Source organism: Diorhabda sublineata, chromosome 8 (genome assembly GCF_026230105.1).
Source record: "Diorhabda sublineata isolate icDioSubl1.1 chromosome 8, icDioSubl1.1, whole genome shotgun sequence".
Taxonomy (NCBI): Eukaryota; Metazoa; Arthropoda; class Insecta; order Coleoptera; family Chrysomelidae; genus Diorhabda; species Diorhabda sublineata.
The window spans coordinates 1,597,448-1,615,818 of record NC_079481.1 but is presented as its reverse complement, the minus strand read 5'-3'; the positions used below and the strand labels follow the sequence as shown (position 1 = coordinate 1,615,818).

General features: G+C 35.4%; 1 protein-coding gene across 2 annotated transcripts in view; it reads right to left on the bottom strand.

The window, feature by feature from the left end:
* The window catches only part of LOC130447482 (ankyrin repeat domain-containing protein 17), a 46,376-nt gene that overhangs the window by 20,223 nt on the left and 7,782 nt on the right, over positions 1–18,371 (bottom strand). Inside the window, exons 4-16 of one of the 2 annotated variants that reach the window (XM_056784318.1) lie at positions 15,660–16,374; positions 13,636–14,050; positions 13,223–13,575; positions 11,223–11,425; positions 10,979–11,167; positions 10,773–10,923; positions 5,013–5,413; positions 4,079–4,391; positions 3,880–4,019; positions 2,475–2,642; positions 1,804–2,407; positions 1,307–1,677; positions 390–710 (exon numbers count right to left, since the gene is read on the bottom strand). In XM_056784318.1, coding sequence (XP_056640296.1) covers positions 390–710; positions 1,307–1,677; positions 1,804–2,407; positions 2,475–2,642; positions 3,880–4,019; positions 4,079–4,391; positions 5,013–5,413; positions 10,773–10,923; positions 10,979–11,167; positions 11,223–11,425; positions 13,223–13,575; positions 13,636–14,050; positions 15,660–16,374 — 4,344 coding nt within the window. The remainder of the gene's footprint in view (positions 1–389; positions 711–1,306; positions 1,678–1,803; positions 2,408–2,474; positions 2,643–3,879; positions 4,020–4,078; positions 4,392–5,012; positions 5,414–10,772; positions 10,924–10,978; positions 11,168–11,222; positions 11,426–13,222; positions 13,576–13,635; positions 14,051–15,659; positions 16,375–18,371) is intronic. The other variant, XM_056784319.1, reaches the window with a different exon arrangement.

Here is an 18,371-nt window from a genome sequence, read left to right as displayed (position 1 = left end):
AAAACAAAAAATAGTGAAAAAACAATAGAATGGTAAAGAAAAACAAAAATAAAAAAGAGAAAACAAAAAATGGTAAGGAAACAAAAATAAAAAAGAGAAAACAAAAAATGGTAAGGAAACAAAAAATGAAAAGCAAAAAAGAAAAAATAGTGAAAAAACAATAGAATGGTAAATGAACAAAAAAATAAAAGTGAAAAAACAAAAAAATAAAAACTCGCAGGAAATACAATGAAAATATTAAAAATAGAAAAAACAAAAATGTAAAGAACATGTAGCAACACTATTAAAGCTAAATAAATGGCAAATAAAGCACTAAAAGTACACAAATTGAAACAAATTTACCAAAAATAAATAAATAAAAAATACTTTTGTTATAAAAAGGGAATTACCTTTGCCCTATGTTCGACGTTCGCTTTCCTATCTAGCAACAAACTAACGACCTCGTGCCTCCCTTGAAAACACGCCAAAGTCAAAGCTGTATTCCTATTGGTCTCAATCTGAGCATTGATATCGCTACCCATATCTAATAAAAGTTTAACCGCCGCCGTATGACCGTTCATCGCAGCCAACATCAACGGCGAAATACCCAATTTCGAACCTGTGCGCGAATTAATTTCCGCGCCGTGACTTAACAGCAACTTGATGATATTGACGTAACCGCCAGAAGCGGCCAAACTCAACGGTGTATAATCGGAAACGTTCCTATGTTCCTATAAACAAAATATACACGATTTAATATTAATTATTTTTTCAAATAAACTTACCTTATTTAATTAATGATACGGAACGATGGTTAGTTAATATAAGGAACGTGAATTAATAAAATGGAACGGTGTAAAGTGAATTGATGAATTGAAACATTTATCAATGAAAATGTATTAATTAATGAATTAAAACACAGATTAATAAATTGAATTTATATTAATGAAATGGAACAATAGTTTAATAAATTGTATGTGTATGAATGATTTGGAACGCGAATTTATTAAAAGGAATGTTGATTAACGGAATGGAACGTCTATTAATAAATTAAAACACGAATTCATAAAATAGAACGTTGATTCATCAATTTGAACGAGTATCAATTTAATTAGAATGTTTATTAATGTGTTGAAACGCGAATTAATAGAATGGAACGCGAATTAATCGAATGGAACATCTATCAATGAAATAGAACATCCATTAATGAGTTGGAAAACGAGTTAATAGAATGGAATGTCGATTAATAAATTGGAACATGTATTAATAAATTGGAACGAGAATTAATGTTGAAATTAGAAAGCTAAATTGTGCTAAATTAACTTACCTTGTTCGCATTTCTGTTCAACAACAATTCGACGACTTCGTACCGACCACCCGAACATGCCAAACTCAACGGAGTATCTTTCGTCCTTTCCGATTGGGCCTCGATGTCAGCGTTGTGATTCAACAATATCTCGACGACTTTTTCGTGACCCGCCGTAGCGGCCAAAATCAGTGGCGTAAAACCCTTTTTGTCACGATGTTCTATATCCGCCCCCCGACTTATCAACAACTCCACCAATTCTTCGTGACCGCCGGCGCAAGCTAACGTCAGAGCCGTGTCGTGGTTACTTTCCGTTTCCGAATCGACATCCATGCAAGGGGGAATCACCGGATTCGGACTTTGTTGTTGACTGGTGCTGTATTGGGTTATAGCTTAAATGAAAAAAATTATCGCTATCAAAAAAGATGATTATCGCTAAAAATTCAAATTATCGCTATCAAAAAAGATGATAATCGCTAAAAAATCAAATTATCGCTATCAGAAAAAATTAAACTTACCTGAATTATGATCGATTTGATAATTCTGACTGGGAGGGAAAGTTCCGGTGTTCTGTACTTGATTCTGATGCCGCAACACCCTGCCCTTTTTGAATTTGATATTATCCCCGCCGCCGGTTTTGATAATTTTCTTGTTATCGGCTTGCGCCGTTTGCGTAGCGGCCTGTACTTGATTGGTCTGTTGGTGTTGGCTGCAAGGTATCTGACAGTGTTGTAACGAAACGGTAGTGGCGCCGCCATTGGCGTGAGTACAGGGGGTTTGGGCTACTGCCGCGGCCGCGATCGTACAAACCGGTTGTTGTTGTTGTTGTTGTTGAGGTGAAATGTATTGTTGGGTCGAAGTACCGGCTACCGGACCTACCGAAGTCGGTACGGTCGAATCGCTCGGACAGGCCAATTGTTGTTGCATCAGAGTGTAACCCGCCTGAAAACCGGCTTGGTACAGTTGATCGAACGGACATAGGGCGTGTACCGGCACTTGAGTTCCGTTCGTCGGTACGGCGAAATATTCCACTCGGGATAGATCGGTTTGAGTCGGTAAATCTTGTTGGGCGGCTAACGAAGCTATCATAGATTCGTCAAGGGCGCTCGGATACGGTTGTACCTAAACGACAATCGATTAACCAACGTTCCAAAAATCGAATTAAAGGCCAAATATTTATATATAATACCTGCAAATTATGTTGCGATATATTCTGTTCGCTAACTTCGGTCGTATTAAAAGATTCTAGTTGTTGGACGACTTCTTCGACCGTTGGAAGATTCGTATCGGATAGTTCTAGTTTGGTAACTTTATTACCGTCCTCCGTATGATCGTACAGTTCGAGTCGAGTTTTTTGCTAGAAAAATCGAATAACGATCGATTGAATCGATTATTAAATCAACCGATAATGTATACGACAATCGATTATTTGAACCAAAAATGAGGATTTGGATAAATAATCAATAATACCAACAATTAATTGAAAAATCAATTACTGAAACAAGAATCGATTGTTTAAACAATTGATTACTTGAATAAACGATTAAATCGATTATTTGAACAATTGGTTACTGAAACAATTGATTTTGAACAAAAATTGAGGATTTGAACAAATAATTAATCATAAGAACAATAAATTGTGTGAAAAATCAGATATTTGCTCAACTATCGATTATTTAAACAATTATTTAAATAGCAATCGATTATCAAGCTATAATCGATTATTTAAACAAAAATTTTCAACATTCGAAAGACAATTGATTATTTAAACGATTTAATCGATCATTTGAACAATTGGTTACTCGAACAATTGATTTTGAACAAAAATTGAGGATTTGAACAAATAATTAATCATAAGAACAATAAATTGTGTGAAAAATCAGATATTTGTTCAACTATAACAATTATTTAAAGAGCAATCGATTATCAAGCTATAATCGATTATTTAAACAAAACTTTCAATCATTAAAAACCCAATTGATTATTTTCAAAAACGATTGCTTGGACAACTATCGATATCATTCAGACAATAATCGATTATTTGAAGAACAATCGATTATTCAAGCAAAATCAATTATTTAAACAAAAATTTTCAACATTCGAAAGACAATTGATTATTTAAACGATTTAATCGATCATTTGAACAATTGGTTACTCGAACAATTGATTTTGAACAAAAATTGAGGATTTGAACAAATAATTAATCATAAGAACAATAAATTGTGTGAAAAATCAGATATTTGTTCAACTATAACAATTATTTAAAGAGCAATCGATTATCAAGCTATAATCGATTATTTAAACAAAACTTTCAATCATTAAAAACCCAATTGATTATTTTCAAAAACGATTGCTTGGACAACTATCGATATCATTCAGACAATAATCGATTATTTGAAGAACAATCGATTATTCAAGCAAAATCAATTATTTAAACGGAAATTTTCATCATTTAAAAGCCAATCGATTAATTGAACAATTGATATTATAAACAATAATCGATTATATAAACAATTATTTGAAAAATCGATTATAGGAACAATCGATTAATTGCAAAATCGATTATTTGAACAATATTTCTTTGAAATACTTACAGGCGAACCGACAAAAGTCGCTCTAATAGCCGGCATCGAGTTGTTATGAAATTGTTGTAAAATTGAAGCGGTTAAAAAATTTTCGTGGTTGTCATTTTTCAATATGACGGTGTCTTCGCTAATCGACGCCAAATCCAAACCTAAAAGGAAAAAAACGAATGAATAAACGATCTAAATCCAAAAAAAAAAAAAAACCAACCTTGAACGTTCAAAATTTCCTGTTGTTGAACGTTCTTGTTAGAATCTTGATGTTGGAACTGTTGTTGCTGCACTTGCAACTGTTGTTGTTGTTGTTGCTGCTGCTGTGACGGTTGCAGCTGTAACTGTCCGAAAATCTGAGTCGGTTGTTGAGCGTAAAGATTCGGTTGAAAATTTTGCATTTGTTGTTGTTGCTGTTGTATAATCTGCTGCTGCTGCTGTTGCTGTTGTAAAGCGGTCTGTTGTTTACGCAGATTCTTACCTTCCTTCTTCGAGACTGGTTTGGCTTTCGGTCGATCGCTTATAGCTGTATTCTGTCAAAAAAATCGATATACACCAATTAAAAAATTTTCAAAATTATTTACCAGGGTTATTAAAAAAGTGTCTATAAGGAATTTTTTTGAGAACAGAAAAGTGGATATAGGACATTTTCTTTCTATACTATCCTGGTATAGTTTTCAGTCGATTGGTAGCAGCAGTATTTTGTCAAAAAAAAAATCAATACTCCATGATACTCGCTTGATAATTTTTAAAAATCAATTTGGAATTATCTTACGATACCGTTTGAGTGGCACCGATTTAGCCTAACACAAATCTTGTGTTAAATGAATTATTATATGCACACAAATCGACTAAAAATCATCTACCAGGGTTATTAAAATAGTCTATAGTGAATTTTCGTTTTATACAACCCTGGTATAGCATCGATACTTGAAAATACCAGATCATTATACAAAAAAATTTCCAAAATCTATTTATTCATTTGGAATTTTTTTACATAACCTCTAAGTGTTGTTGATTTATTTTGACATAGGTTTAGAGTCTTATTATACGCATTTAAAACGAATTTTTATCTATAAAATCATATACGGGAGTTGATTAAAGATAAAAATAATTATAGTGATTAAAAAGACTGAAAATACTCAACGACTCACCTGACTAACTTCGGCGTGAGACGTAACACCCTGATATTTCATCTGCGCCGACGCAACGGCTACCGTTTGCTGATTGGTCGTCGAAACGGTAGTGACTGGTTGAATAGTGCCGTTGCTGACTACAGCGGCACTGGCAGTGGCTAAACTGACGGCAACCGAAGCGGGCGTCGTCGCGAAATAATAGGGTTGTTGTTGTTGGGGTTGTTGCGAGGATTGAGGATTATGTTGTTTAGTATTTTGTTGAACGAAGGTAACTGCCGCCGGCGTTGATTGTTCGGTACCCGTTTGAAGTTTGGAGGCTACGCCGGCTTGCAGGCATTGAGTACCGGCGACGGTCTGTCCGTAAAACGCGTTGGGTACTTGAAGGTTTTGTCCCGGAAATAGAGTACCAGTTAACATACCTAGGAACAGAAAAAATAAATTAGACAGGCTTATAAGTTCTAGGACGTTGCAAAATATCCTTCGAAGTTATTTCGATATTTAATGACGTACAAAGATTAGAAAAAACGTCCTATTTTCATTTAAGGATAATAAAGACATCTTAGAGTGGTTCCAAGGCTACTAAAGACACCAGAGTGGTTCCAAGGCTAATGAAGACACCAGGGAGTGGTTCCAAGGCTAATGAATACACCAAGGAGTGGTTCCAAGGGTAAAAAAGTTTCTAAAAGGATAATAAAACCTTCTTTGAATCTCGTCTCAAGACTAATAAATGGGATTCCAAAGGTATTAAAGACATTTTGAAAACGTTCCAAGACTAAAAAACAAATCCTGAATAGGTTCCAATCATAATAAAGACATTCCAAGGCTTATGCAGTAGTTCCAAAGGCACATAGACAGGGAAACTTCGATCAAGACTATAAGACATCCTCTAGTTCATCCAAGGACAATAGGGATATCTAAAATTACGTCCAAGGATAATAAAAACAATATGAAGACGTTAGAACGCGAATAAAGACTTATCGAGAAGTCCCTTTGTAAGATCAAGGCTACAAGACGTTATGTAGTCCAAATAGAGACACTTTGAAATGGTACAAATGACAATTAAAATATCTTGGAATCCTTACTAGGGTGATAGAGATATCTGGAAAACATAACACATCCTAGAAACGTCACAAGGCTAATAAAGACACCTGGAGACGTTCCAAAGTTAATAAAGATTCGACCAAGTCTGAAAGACTAACAAATAGTCTTTCCAAGATTAATATAAAGGTCAACAAAGACATCCTGGAAACGTCTCAAGGCTAATAAAGATCCAACAAAAGTTTTAAAAAGCATCGTGAAATCAGCTTGGAGGCACAACAAGGCTAATAAAGATGTCATAGTGTCGTTCTAAATGCATATAGTGATTTCTTGCGTTCGATCAAAGATAAAGGCTTAAAGTAGTCCTTCCAATGCTGATAGAGACATGTGGGTGCCTTCCAAGGCTAATAAAGACAATCTCGAAACTTTCCAAAGTTAATTATAAATCGACCAAGGCTAAAAGACTAACAAAGTGTCTTTCCAAGTCCAATAGAGACATTTGGAGCCATGTAAAGGCCAATAAAGACATCCTGGAAACGTCCAAAGGCTAATAAAGGAACCTGGAGTCGTTCCAAGCTAGATAAAGATACAACCAAAGCTAACATACAAACATGAGTCCTTTCGAGGCCCATAGAGACATGTGGAGTCATGTAAAGGACAATAAATACATCCTGGAAACGCCCCAAGGCCAATAAAGACATCCTGGAAACGTCCAAAGGCTAATAAAGGAACTTGGAGTCGTTCCAAGCTAGATAAAGATACAACCAAAGCTAACATACAAACATGAGTCCTTTCGAGGCCCATAGAGACATGTGGAGTCGTGTAAAGGCCAATAAAGACATCCTGGAAACGTCCAAAGACTAATAAAGGAACCTGGAGTCGTTCCAAGCTAGATAAAGATACAACCAAAGCTAACATACAAACATGAGTCCTTTCGAGGCCCATAGAGACATGTGGAGTCATGTAAAGGACAATAAATACATCCTGGAAACGCCCCAAGGCCAATAAAGACATCCTGGAAACGTCCAAAGGCTAATAAAGGAACTTGGAGTCGTTCCAAGTTAGATAAAGATACAACCAAAGCTAACACACAAACATGAGTCCTTTCAAGGCCCATAGAGACATGTGGAGTCGTGTAAAGGCCAATACAGACATTCTGGAAACGTCCAAAGGCTAATAAAGGCACCAGGAGACGTTCCAAGCTAGATAACGATACTACCAAAGCTAACATACAAACATGAGTCCTTTCGACGCCCATAGAGACATGTGGAGTCATGTAAAGGACAATAAATACATCCTGGAAACGCCCCAAGGCCAATAAAGACATCCTGGAAAAGGCCCAATAGACAAATTTTGAATGGACAAACGCCAATTAAGACACCTTAGATGCGTTCCAAGGCTAATAAAGATCCAGCAAAGGTTAAAAAGCATCACGGAGTCAGCTTGGAGGTACTTCAAGGTTAATAAATATATCGTAGAGTCGTTGCAAATGTATATGCTTTCGATCAAGGATAAAAAACTTTAAGAAGTCCTTCCGAGGTTACTAGAGACATCTCAGATACGTTCTAAGGATCATAAAACATCCAGGAGTTGTAGTAAAGTTATTGCAACCATCTAGAGACGTTTCAACAAAAAATTAAAAACAAACCAAACGTCAAAATAGACAAATAACGTTTTTATTCATTTTTTTTTTTTAAAATGGCATTAAAACACCTTAAAGGGTATATTATGTTTTTCCAACAAATCCTGCAAATACTTGACTCTCTCTTCGTCCAAACGTCTAGATTCGGCTACCTGCCTTTCGTGAAACTCCAACATCTTGATATACCTAACCTCCAAATCGTTAACGATCTCGTCCATACGTTTTTGCCTTTCCATACCAGATTTTACGGCCAATTCGGCGCGCATCGATCCCATCTCCGCCGATCTCATCTTATCCTTCAACGACAATTCCTTTTTTAATTTTTCTATACGTTTCAGATACTCCTTTTCCGATTTTTCGTACAGTTTATCCATTTTCGAGACGCACTTGCGCAACGTCAGGATTTTCTCGTCGAAATTCGACGTTTCGACTCGTTTCCGAAGCGCCGCTATCTCGTTCGACATTCTAGTACATTGTTGCCGGATTATATCCGATAATTTATCGATTTCCTTATCTTTAGTTAGTTTTTCGTCGTCGTTTTTCGAATTTACTTTCTCGTAATCGTTCCTCAATTCGTCCAATTCTTTTCTTAATTTTCCGACCGTATCTTGTTCTTTTTTATATTTCTCTTTATATTCTTGCAGTTCTTCTTCGATTTTTCGTTTAATTTGGAGTTGTTGTGTTTGCGATTCGAGCGTTCGTTTCAAATCGTCGTTTTGATTTAGGGTTTCGGTTAATCTCAATTGGAGCGCCTCGATGGTTTCCTTCCAATCGGCCGGTATGAAATTCGTGTATTTCAATGAGATATTTTCGAAATTTCGATTTTCTTCCATGGGTACGTTCGGCGAATTATCGTCGCCGCGACCGTTCGCGTTCAATTGAAACGAAGATACGCTCGTCCAAGAACCGTTTTCGTCCAAATTATTCGTTTTTATGTTGGACGAATCATCGTCTAACGAATTCTTTAAAATCTCATGTGGTTTTCGATCGAACGGCGCCGATATCGTGTTATCTTTGATCTGTTTGGCCAATTCTATTAGATAATTGTTCCTAGCGGCCTTGTCGATCGACGGACTGCTCAATTTCTCCAACCAACAACTGTACAACGACAAATTGAAACCGGACGTTACGTAAGGAATGAACTGTTTGATCAAACACAAAATTTGCCGGAATTCGAAATCTAATCTATTATTTTCGGTTTTAGAAATATTTTCCATTCCACCGTATACATACGAACTGTTTTTTTTTTTTCTTCTTTCTTTCTGTTCTCGATCGAAATTTCCACCGAAAATTTTGAAAATCCGCCGACGCCCGATCAATGTATTCAAACGAAAATTAATATTGTTCCGAAACTATTTTCAAAATCGGGAGTTTCTCTTTTTGAAAGGACGTCATTTCGAAATACAAAATTTTGACGTTTTTAGGTTAGATTTTCGTTTAAATACGCGACTGGACGCTGCATTCGAAAAAACATAACCTAAAAATAAAAAAGAGAAGATGAAAAGTAAAAAGAGAAGTAATCCGATATTTTCGATCTAATTCGGTAGAGATTTAACTAAAAGAATAAAGAAGAAGAAGAACCGACGCATTTAGAGGTTAACAAGATTATCTCGAAATGGGAATTGTGACGTTTTAAGGTTAGATTTTTGTCTAAATAAAAACGTCAAACATTCGATATTTGATGTCAAAAATAAAAAGAAGATGAAATGATTATTTAAAAAAGAAGTAGTCCGATATTTTTGATCTAATTAGGTATAAATCGAACTAAAAGGAAAAAGAAGAAGACGCACCGACGAATTTAGAAGTTAAAAGAAGTAGAACAAGAACAACAATCATTTCCAGAGGTATTACAATATTAGTTGAAACGCCCACAATTGGTTCCAGGTTACTAGAGGTGGTTAGTAGTTAGTAGAAACGTCCAGATGTAGTTCAAGGTTAATAGAGACACCCAGAATTGATCAAAGATTAATAGACGCACCTTTCATTGGTTCAAGGTTGGTAGAGAAGCCTAGAGTTGGTTCGAGGATAATTAACACGTCAAGGAGATCTTTCGAGGAGAGCAGAGATGGTTCAAGATCATTAGAAACGCTCAGAATTCATTCAACACTAATAGAGGCGTATAAAAATGGTTTAAGGTTAACAGAAGCGTTCATAAATGGTTCTAGGTCAATAGAAACGTCCAGAGTTGGTTCAACGTTAGGTAACACGTCCAAAAGATCTTTTAAGGTAATCGGAGATGGTTTAAGATTAGTAGAGACGTTTATCATTGGTTCGACGTTAGTAGTGACGTACAGATATGATTCGAGGCTAATAGGAAAATCTAAAATTGGTTTAAGGTGAACAGAGGCGTTGATAAATGGTTCCAGATTACTAGAGACGTCCAAAGATTGCTCATAGTTAGTAGAAACGACCAGAGGTGGTTCAAGATCAATAGTAACATACAAAAATGGTTCACGGTTAACAGAGACGTACAAGAGTGGTTCAAGGTTAGTAAAGACGTCTAGGAATGGTTTAATATTAGTAGAGACGTCCATAAATGGTTTAATATCAGTAGAGACGTCCAGGAATGGTTTAATATCAGTAGAGACGTCCAGGAATGGTTTATTTTAAGTAGGGACGTCCAGGAAAAGTTTATTATTGGTAGAAACGTCCAGGAATAGTTTAATATCAGTAGAGACGTCCAGGAATGGTTTATTTTTAGTAGGGACGTCCAGGAATGGTTTAATATCAGTAGAGACGTCCAGGAATTGTTTATTATTAGTCGAGACGTCCAGGCTGTTTTAATATAAGTTGACAAATCTAAAGAGATGCTTCGGGATGATCAGATATGTCCATAGATTGTTAAAGATTCGTAAAAACGTCCAGAGATGTTTCAAAATTGTCTAGAAGATTAAAAATTTTTTCAAATTGAGTAGAGATGTTCAAAGCTTAGCCTTGTCACCGTAGAAGATTCAAAATGACGTTTTGATACTTTTCAAATGTTACAGATTTGTTGAAACCGATCGGGAGCTCAAAGGAAACCATTTTAATTATATCAAGATGGATTTGACGTCGTAGCCGGATCCAGAAGAAGTCGAGCGTTTTATTTTCGAACTCACCTTGTTGCTTCTGTTGTTGCATGGCTATGTCGATGTTCAACATGTGGGGCAGTGTAGTATTGGTAGCTGTAGGACATTGTTCTTGAGATATACCGTACTGGAATACGTGATTGTGGACCTGAGTCTTGCCGTGCAAATCCCTTTCCACTCGCTAAAATCCAAAAACAAAATTATTTTCTAAACTTTTTTTTTTAATAAATACTTACGTGTAATTCCTCGAGGATCTGTTGTTTCTGACTGGATCCCTCCTCCGCGTTGTTACCGTTAAATTGTTTCTTTCTATTTTTGATAAAATCTATGAGCGAACTGTTGGTTTCGTCCTTATTTAAGAAATCTACCGCCGCCGCGTTCGCCATAAACACCTCGTCTTCGAATTCGAGGGGCTGCGTCCGTACCTGTACAAATTTCATTTTTAAAACCCGATTTAATACCGTCGGATTTTCTTTTTACCTGTTGCGCTTCCGCCGACGTGAGATTACCGTCGAAAACCGTACCGGAAGATCGACTTTTCGGTAAAATTTTTCTGCCAACGGTGACTTTCGGTTGATCGGAATTTCTGATGGGTTGAACTTGTTTGTTGACGTCGATCGGCGGATTCACGGTGTCTTCCTGTTGAACTATACGAACGGCATCGGGTACTTCTTGTAAAACGGCTAACAAAAATTAAAATAATCGATTATTTTTGATTTTGAAAAGAAAATGAGGCTATAAAAGTTAACCTGTAGGATGTTGGAACAATTCGTCGGTTGAAGCGGTAGATTTAACAGTAATAATCGATTTTTTTTACAAGAAATGAGGTTATAAAACTTGACCGATCGGTTAGTGGCAGGAATTTATCGATCGAATCGGTGGATTTGTGGGTAAACGACGTCAGGTACTCAATTGTTGGTGATTGGAACAAATCTATCGATTGAATCGATAGATTTGTCAGTAATAATCGATTATAAAACTTATCCTGTCAAGACAAGGTTGGAAACTCAAATGTCGGTGATTGGAAACAATTCATACGGTCAAATCGGCATATTTATCGATCATAATCGATTTTTTTTTCAAAAGTAAGGTTATAAAACTTAAGCTATCGACGACTGAAGAAAATTCATCGGTAGAATCGGTATATTTATCGATCATAATCGATTTTTTTCCAAAAGTAAGGTTATAAAACTTAAGCTATTGACGACTGAAGAAAATTCATCGGTAGAATCGGTATATTTATCGATCATAATCGATTTTTTTTCCAAAAGTAAGGTTATAAAACTTAAGCTATCGACGACTGAAGAAAATTCATCGGTAGAATCGGTATATTTATCGATCATAATCGATTTTTTTTCCAAAAGTAAGGTTATAAAACTTAAGCTATCGACGACTGAACAAAATTCATCGGTAGAATCGGTATATTTATCGATCATAATCGATTTTTTTCCAAAAGTAAGGTTATAAAACTTAAGCTATCGACGACTGAAGAAAATTCATCGGTAGAATCGGTATATTTATCGATCATAATCGATTTTTTTTCCAAAAGTAAGGTTATAAAACTCAAGCTATCGACGACTTAAGAAAATTCATCGGTAGAATCGGTATATTTATCGATCATAATCGATTTTTTTCCAAAAGTAAGGTTATAAAACTTAAGCTATCGACGACTGAAGAAAATTCATCGGTAGAATCGGTATATTTATCGATCATAATCGATTTTTTTCCAAAAGTAAGGTTATAAAACTCAAGCTATCGACGACTGAAGAAAATTCATCGGTAGAATCGGTATATTTATCGATCATAATCGATTTTTTTCCAAAAGTAAGGTTATAAAACTTAAGCTATCGACGACTGAAGAAAATTCATCGGTAGAATCGGTATATTTATCGATCATAATCGATTTTTTTCCAAAAGTAAGGTTATAAAACTTAAGCTATCGACGACTGAAGAAAATTCATCGGTAGAATCGGTATATTTATCGATCATAATCGATTTTTTTCCAAAAGTAAGGTTATAAAACTTAAGCTATCGACGACTGAAGAAAATTCATCGGTAGAATCGGTATATTTATCGATCATAATCGATTTTTTTTCCAAAAGTAAGGTTATAAAACTTAAGCTATCGACGACTGAAGAAAATTCATCGGTAGAATCGGTATATTTATCGATCATAATCGATTTTTTTCCAAAAGTAAGGTTATAAAACTTAAGCTATCGACGACTGAAGAAAATTCATCGGTAGAATCGGTATATTTATCGATCATAATCGATTTTTTTCCAAAAGTAAGGTTATAAAACTTAAGCTATCGACGACTGAAGAAAATTCATCGGTAGAATCGGTATATTTATCGATCATAATCGATTTTTTTCCAAAAGTAAGGTTATAAAACTCAAGCTATCGGTGATTGGAGTGAATTCATCGGTCGAATCGGTAGATTTATGAATAATACTAAGACAAATTGAGGTTATAAAACTTACCTGTGGGCGATTGGAAAAAATTTATCGGTTGATTCGGTAGATTCGTCGGTAAAGTACCGGGAGGTAAAGGAGAATCTCGACTACCGCCCACTTGTCCCGGTAACATCGAGAGATTAGTAGCCGCCGTGGAGCCTTGATTGAGCAGCATCGGTTGCATCGAATGCGGGTAATCGAGTAGTAATTGTACGACGTTGGTGTGTCCCCCTTTAGCGGCTTCTATCAACATAGTGGAATTGTCTTTCAATTTGTGGTTAGGATCGGCGTTGTGGCTCAACAAAAGTTCGACGACGGGCAAATGGCCGCCGGCGCAGGCCAACGAAAGCGGAGTGTGATCGTTATTAGTCGTTTGTCGTCTATAAAATAACCAAAAATGAAGTTTAGATGATCGATTTCCGATTTAAATCGAATCGTACCTAACGTTGGCTCCTTTGGATATGAGGAATTGTACGGTACACATGTGCCCGGCGCGACAGGCTTTCATTAAAGGGGTTCTGCCGCCTTCCGATTCGTGTTCTAGATCGGCTCCGTATTGTAATAACAGATCGGCGACGTCGGTGTGTCCGTTTTCGCAAGCGTACGTCAATGCTGTATCGCCGGTTTGGGTTTGGGCGTGCACGTTGGCTCCGTTCTCTAAAAGGAATCGCACTAAATCCAAATGACCCTCTTGGGCCGCTTCCATCAACGGCGTCGACGCTCCTAATTCGATATCTGCTCCACCTTTCAATAAAATATCCGCCACTTCCATAAAACCACCGCAACAGGCTAAAGTTAACGCCGTTTCTTGTGTCTCGTCGGTCTGAGCGTTTATGTTCGCACCTGAATTAATGTCTAGTCAAATTAGTTTTAAAACGACACCGTATATAAAGGAAATTTTTTAAAACGAACGGAAAATTAAGAGGGGTTGCTCTTCAATCTCGAAAATTTCAACTAAATTCAGAATTAAATTGTCATTGACAGCAATCGACTGACAGTTAAAAATAAACTTTTGACAAGCAATTCAATGATCACAATTTTTCTTCTTTTTTTATAGAACCACAGTACACAGTACAAGTACGTGATAAACTTTGACAAGAAATGTCAATGTTCTGTCAAAAGTCAAATGTCAATTGGTTGCTACTATTTGACGGGAATGATGTTTTAGGTCAAATAATTTGTACAAAATTCCTTAGATGTTTTTTCAAAATTCCTTTGACTTCTTTCCAAAAACATTGCAATTTTTGTCAAAATTTCTTCGTTTTTTTTTCAAAAATGCGTCAAATAATGGCAATTTTTTCCAAATTTCTTCGACTTTATTTATTTTTTTCAAAATTGGATCAAATATCGGTATCTTCGAATTTTTTATAATTTCTTTGTTTTTTTTTCAAAAGTACGTCAAGCAATGACATTTTCTCCCAAATTCTTTCGGTTTTTTATCGAAAATACGCCAAATAATGTTTTTTTTTTCAAAACTCCCTTGACTTTTTATTGAAAACATGCCAAATACTGGCAATTTTTTCCAAATTTCGTCAATTTTTTTCAAAAAACATGTCAAATAATGGAAATTTATCAAAATTTCTACGATTTTGTTCAAAAACACGCCAAATTTCAGCAATTTTCTCAAAATTCCTTGATTTTTTCCCAAAAACATGCCAAATAATGGAAATTTATCAAAATTTCTACGATTTTGTTTAAAAAAACGCCAAATTTCAGCAATTTTCTCAAAATTCCTTCATTTTTCCCAAAAACAGGCCAAATAATGGCAATTTTTCAAAATTTGGTCATTTTTTTTTTAAACAGGCCAAATATTGGCAATTTTCTCAAAATTCTTTGATTTATTCCCAAAAACATGCCAAATTTCAGCAATTTTCTCAAAATTCCTGGATTTTTTCCCAAAAACACGCCAAATTTCAGCAATTTTCTCAAAATTCCTCGATTTTTTCCCAAAAACATGCCAAATAATGGAAATTTATCAAAATTTCTACGATTTTGTTCAAAAACACGCCAAATTTCGGCAATTTTCTCAAAATTCCTTGATTTGTTCCCAAAAACATGCCAAATAATGGAAATTTATCAAAATTTCTACGATTTTTTCCCAAAAACACGCCAAATTTCAGCAATTTTCTCAAAATTCCTCGATTTTTTCCCAAAAACACGCCAAATATTGGCAATTTATCAAAATTTCTTCGAATTTTTTTAAAAAACACTCCAAATTTTGACACTTTTCTCAAAATTCCTTCATTTTTCCCAAAAACAGGCCAAATAATGGCAATTTTTCAAAATTTCTACGATTTTTTTCAAAAACATTCCAAATATTGGCAATTTTCTTGAAATTTTTCGATTTTTTTCCAAAGAATACCAAATTTTTTGTTTTTTTTTTCAAAAACACGTCAAAAAATTGCCGCAAAACCCTCTCAATTTCACATAAAAATTCCATCCGACAATTTCATAAAACACTTACCTTGCCCTAACAAAAGATGTACCATTTCCTCGTGCCCTTCTCTGGCGGCCTCCATAAGCGGCGTATACCCTTCGTCGTTAACCTCCTCGATATTGGCCCCCCTTTCGATCAACAACATCGCCAAATCAACGTGACCGCCGCAAGCCGCTAGAGTCAAAGGCGATTCGAAACTATCCGTAGGCATGTTGACCTGCGCCCCCGAATCCAAAAGTAACCTGGCCACCTCGACATGTCCGTCCATCGACGCCTCCATCAGAGCCGTATGCATTTCGTCGGTCTTGTGCTCCTGATCGGCGCCGGCTTCCAAAAGGAACCGCACCATGTCCAGGTGGCCCTTGTAGCAGGCTAACGTAAGGGCGGATTCTTTGAATTCGTTGGAATGGGTGTTGATGCCGGCGCCGTGGCTCAACAATATTTTCGCAAGACCCACGTGACCGGCGCTGGCGGCTTCCATAAGAGGCGTGTGACCGTTTTCGTTGTGATCTTCGACGTTGGCGCCGTTTTCCAATAGGAATTTCACCACTTCGGTGTGACCGCCCGCGCAACCGTACATCAAAGGGGTATTACCCGACGTAGATTGAGCGTTGACGTCCGCGCCGTGCGCCACCAACAGTCTAACTATGTCGAGGTGACCGGCGGAAGCCGCCTCCATCAGAGGGGTACATTCCCCTTTGATACCCCTGTCTTCTACGTTGGCGTGCATCGCCAAAAGTACCTGAAAATTTAAAAAAAAATCAAAAATCAAAATGGCGAATTGTTCTATTAGAGGTTATATTTCGAATTTCCCGCCGAACGTCAAATGTCAATTGTCTATTAGAACAATTGACGTTGACTGATCAGATTTTAATGATGCAAGTGATTGAAGAAACCATAGAAATCTCGCACGGTTTATTTGGAATGATTTCTATGGTACGAAAGAGGTTTCTTCACAATCACGACTCGGAGAGAGCGTTTGACATTGTTTGGATGGGTTCTTACACCGTTTTGTCACTAACATCGAAAATTAAAATTTTCGAAACCTCATTTTCCACTATGTCTCTCATAAAAACCATTTTCACCTCATTTCGTAACATGATTTTTTTGATTTTTTTAGTTCTATGGTTTATATCAAAACTATTCACAAAGTTTCGTAGTTCTATGGTTTCCGCAAACACTTACTAATGCGAACTGTCAACTGTCATTTGTCAGTATGAAATTAATATTTGAAATAAAACAGAGAATTTCGAATTAACTAAAAATAGTTCCTGGAATTAACTAAAAATAGTTAAAAGCAACTAAAAATTACAAGCAAATAGCAAAAACCATCGGAAATAATTTGAAAACATTTTGGAAATCCAGAAATTGCAAGAAGTTAACTAAAAACAACCAAAAATTTCGTCGGGGATTAACTAAAAAATTTTGGAATAGCTATAAGTGTTATTAAAATAAACTGTTTCACAGATAGACCATAATTAACTAAAAATAGTTAAAAACAATAAAAAAAATGTCATGATATTGTCTGGAATTATGGTATATTAGCTAAACATCGGGGTTTAGCTAAAAACAATTGAAAATAGATGAAAATGTTTGGAAACATTGAGGATTAGCTAAAAACAAATGGAATGTTGATAATATATCAGGAAATACGTGGACTAACTAAATAGTAAAATGAAAATAGCGAAAAATATGGCTGGGGATTAGCTAAAAACAATTAAAAATACCTGACAACATTTTAAAAATGATCTGAGCTCTAGAGAGAGCCTGGAATTAACTAAAAATAGTAAAAGAAGCAACCTAAATATTGAAGAAAATGTCAAAAACCATCAAGAATCACTTTTAAAAAACTTTGATCTCGATAGAGTGGCCGAAACTAACTAAAAATAGTTGAAAAGAAAAAATCCAGATTAACTAAAACCAATTGAAAGATATTTCGAAAAAAATGAACTTTGCGAAAACCTGGAATCATTTGAAAACACTTTAGAATTCTCGTGAGTGTCAAAAACTAGCTAAAAATAGTTAAAATCAAGCAAAAAATTAGTTAAGACGTCTAAAAGCATCGTGTATTAGCTAGTAACAATTGTAAATAGCAGAAAATATGTTTGGAAACACGGGATTAGTTAAAAACAATAAGGAAATAGCTAAAAACATTTCGAAAATTAATTCAACTTTAAAAAGGACCTAGAATTAACTAGGAATTTCAAAAAAACGACCAAAATATTGAAAGATATGAGAACAACCATCTTAAATCATTTTTAAAAATTTTTGATATCCAGTGAGTGCCAGAAACTAACTAAAAAAATAGTTAGAAAGGAAACATCCGGATTAACTAAAACCAATTGAGAATAGCTGAAGATATTTTGTGTCAAAAACTAACTAAAAATAGTTAAAATCAAGCAAAAAATTAGTTAAGACGTCTAAAAGCATCGTGTAATAGCTAGTAACAATTGTAAATAGGAGAAAATATGGTTGGAAACACGGGATTAGTTAAAAACAATAAGGAAATAGCTAAAAACATTTCGAAAATTAATTCAACTTTAAAAAGGACCTAGAATTAACTAGGAATTTCAAAAAAACGACCAAAATATTGAAAGATATGAGAACAACCATCGTAAATCATTTTTAAAAATTTTTGATTTCCAGTGAGAGCCAGAAACTAACTAAAAAAATAGTTAGAAAGGAAACATCCGGATTAACTAAAACCAATTGAGAATAGCTGAAGATATTTTGTGTCAA